The 1,313-nt window shown below is 59.3% G+C and overlaps 1 protein-coding gene across 1 annotated transcript in view; it reads left to right on the top strand.

The window, feature by feature from the left end:
• Nucleotides 1-161: 161 nt before the first annotated feature.
• The window catches only part of LOC104490742 (FERM domain-containing protein 6-like), a gene marked incomplete at its 5' end in the record, with an annotated part of 2,799 nt that continues 1,647 nt past the window's right edge, over nucleotides 162-1,313 (top strand). Inside the window, 2 exons of the mRNA XM_010133072.1 lie at nucleotides 162-336; nucleotides 1,235-1,313. Coding sequence (XP_010131374.1) covers nucleotides 162-336; nucleotides 1,235-1,313 — 254 coding nt within the window. The remainder of the gene's footprint in view (nucleotides 337-1,234) is intronic.

The raw sequence follows: 1,313 nt of genomic DNA, 5'->3' as shown, positions 1-1,313 counted from the left end.
CCTTCAGCCCAAACCAGGCTGGGGTTCTGTGGTTTGGGTGTGGGGTGGTGTTCCTTAGACCTCAGGCAGGGTGATCGCGAGCCCGGGGGTTATGGGGTGTGCTGCAGCAGGACTGGCTGAGACTTTTCTCTCTGGGCTCATGTCCCCCCTCTCCCACGCAGGGCAAGAAGTTTGAGATCCTGCCGGACGGGCTGCCCTCGGCCAGGAAGCTCATCTACTACACGGGCTGCCCGCTGCGCTCCCGCCACCTCCTGCAGCTGCTCAGCAGCAGCCACCGACTCTACATGAACCTGCAGCCCGTCCTGCGCCAGGTCCGCAAGCTGGAGGAGAACGAGGGTACGTGTCCCTCTGTCCCCTAGGGATGCAAATCCCACCTCTTCTGCCTGCACGAGCTCCTGGTCCTTGTGCCAGCCTCGTGGCTGGGAGCGTGCTGGGGGGTGGCTGTCCCCACGACCCCCTTGGCCGTGCGTTTGTGCACCCTGGCCGTGCCCGACCTGCAGGCCCTGTCCTGACTGAGCCAGGTGCCCCCAGACCACCCTGGCTGCTTAGGGATGGGCACAAACCCCACTGTGGTCCCCGATGGCCCAATTCCTCCCAGGGCCTCAACAAAATGCTTCCCAGTGTCCCATCTCCAAGCTCAGAAAGCCCTTATGCAAATGTAAGATCTTCCTCCTCATCTTCTCTTTCCCCTCCCCTTCTTCCTCTTTTTCTAGCTTATCTTCCTCATCATCTTCCTCCTCATCGTCCTCCTTTTCTTCCTCCTCCTTGTCTTCCGCATTTTCCTTCTTTTTTCTCCTCCTCTTCTTCTTTCTCCTTGTCCTCCTCAGCCTTCTCCTCCTTGTCCTTCTCATCTTCTTCCTCTTCTTCTTCCTCATCCTCCTCATCTTACTCCTCATCATCATCTTACTCCTCTTCTTCCTTCTCCTTGGCATCCTCATCTTCTTCCTCATCATCCTCCTCATCTTACTCCTCTTCCTCCTCCTCCTTATCCTCCTCTTCTTCCTTCTCCTTCTTCCTCCTCCTCCTCCTTTGGAGGGATCAGAGCACAGCAGGTTTGAGGCTCCTCACCCCATCTCCCCATCTTGAAATGCCACCAGCTCAGGGCTGACTCCTGGTGTGCAACCCCGCTGGGCTTGGGTGACAGTGCCCCTGGGTGCCAGGGTGGGGTCCGTGGCACCTCAAGGGGTTGGGGGGCCGGCCGCCGCCTGCCAACGGTGTGCCGCTGGCCTTGCAGAGAAGAAGCAGTACCGCGAGTCCTACATCAGCGACACGCTCGACCTGGACATGGAGCAGCTGGAGAAGCGGTCGCGGGC

The sequence above is a fragment of the Buceros rhinoceros genome, unplaced genomic scaffold, assembly GCF_000710305.1.
Source record: "Buceros rhinoceros silvestris isolate BGI_N320 unplaced genomic scaffold, ASM71030v1 scaffold34393, whole genome shotgun sequence".
Lineage (NCBI taxonomy): Eukaryota > Metazoa > Chordata > Aves > Bucerotiformes > Bucerotidae > Buceros > Buceros rhinoceros.
This window is presented reverse-complemented; position numbering and strand designations above follow the sequence as displayed.